This window comes from Austrofundulus limnaeus, unplaced genomic scaffold, assembly GCF_001266775.1.
Source record: "Austrofundulus limnaeus strain Quisiro unplaced genomic scaffold, Austrofundulus_limnaeus-1.0 Scaffold6427, whole genome shotgun sequence".
Classification (NCBI taxonomy): domain Eukaryota; kingdom Metazoa; phylum Chordata; class Actinopteri; order Cyprinodontiformes; family Rivulidae; genus Austrofundulus; species Austrofundulus limnaeus.
In genome coordinates this window covers 1,756-2,041 of record NW_013958829.1, presented here as the reverse complement: position 1 = coordinate 2,041, position 286 = coordinate 1,756, and the positions used below count along the sequence as shown (strand labels likewise).

The 286-nt window shown below is 49.3% G+C and overlaps 1 protein-coding gene across 1 annotated transcript; it reads right to left on the bottom strand.

Annotated features, from left to right (window-relative positions):
• On the bottom strand, positions 1-232 carry LOC106512403 (glutathione S-transferase A; the record flags this gene model as incomplete). The annotated part of the gene is given in 2 exon segments (XM_014001030.1): positions 1-58; positions 127-232. Coding segments are annotated over 2 exon segments (104 nt in total), but the record flags the coding sequence as incomplete, so codon positions are not given.
• Between the last annotated feature and the right edge of the window lie 54 nt (positions 233-286).

Genomic DNA, 286 nt, shown 5'->3' with positions numbered 1-286 from the left:
ACAGCTGAGTCGTGGCGCTCCTCTTCAGGGACGAACCAGTCGTAGTAGATAACAGAGTCTGAGGCAGGACAAACAGTCTTTTTGCACCAGTTTGTTAGCGTTTCGCACCCCTTGTGTGGAACTTACTGAGTTTATCGGTGAGGGAGACAGCCTCCATCATGCGTTGGTACATCACAGCTCGCTCTGCAGGACTGTCAGGAATCAGTTTGTTGCCTTGAGATGTAAACTGGTTCTTTCAGCACAGCAGACACAAAGAATAACATCAGCCTTTCACACAGCCGTCAGT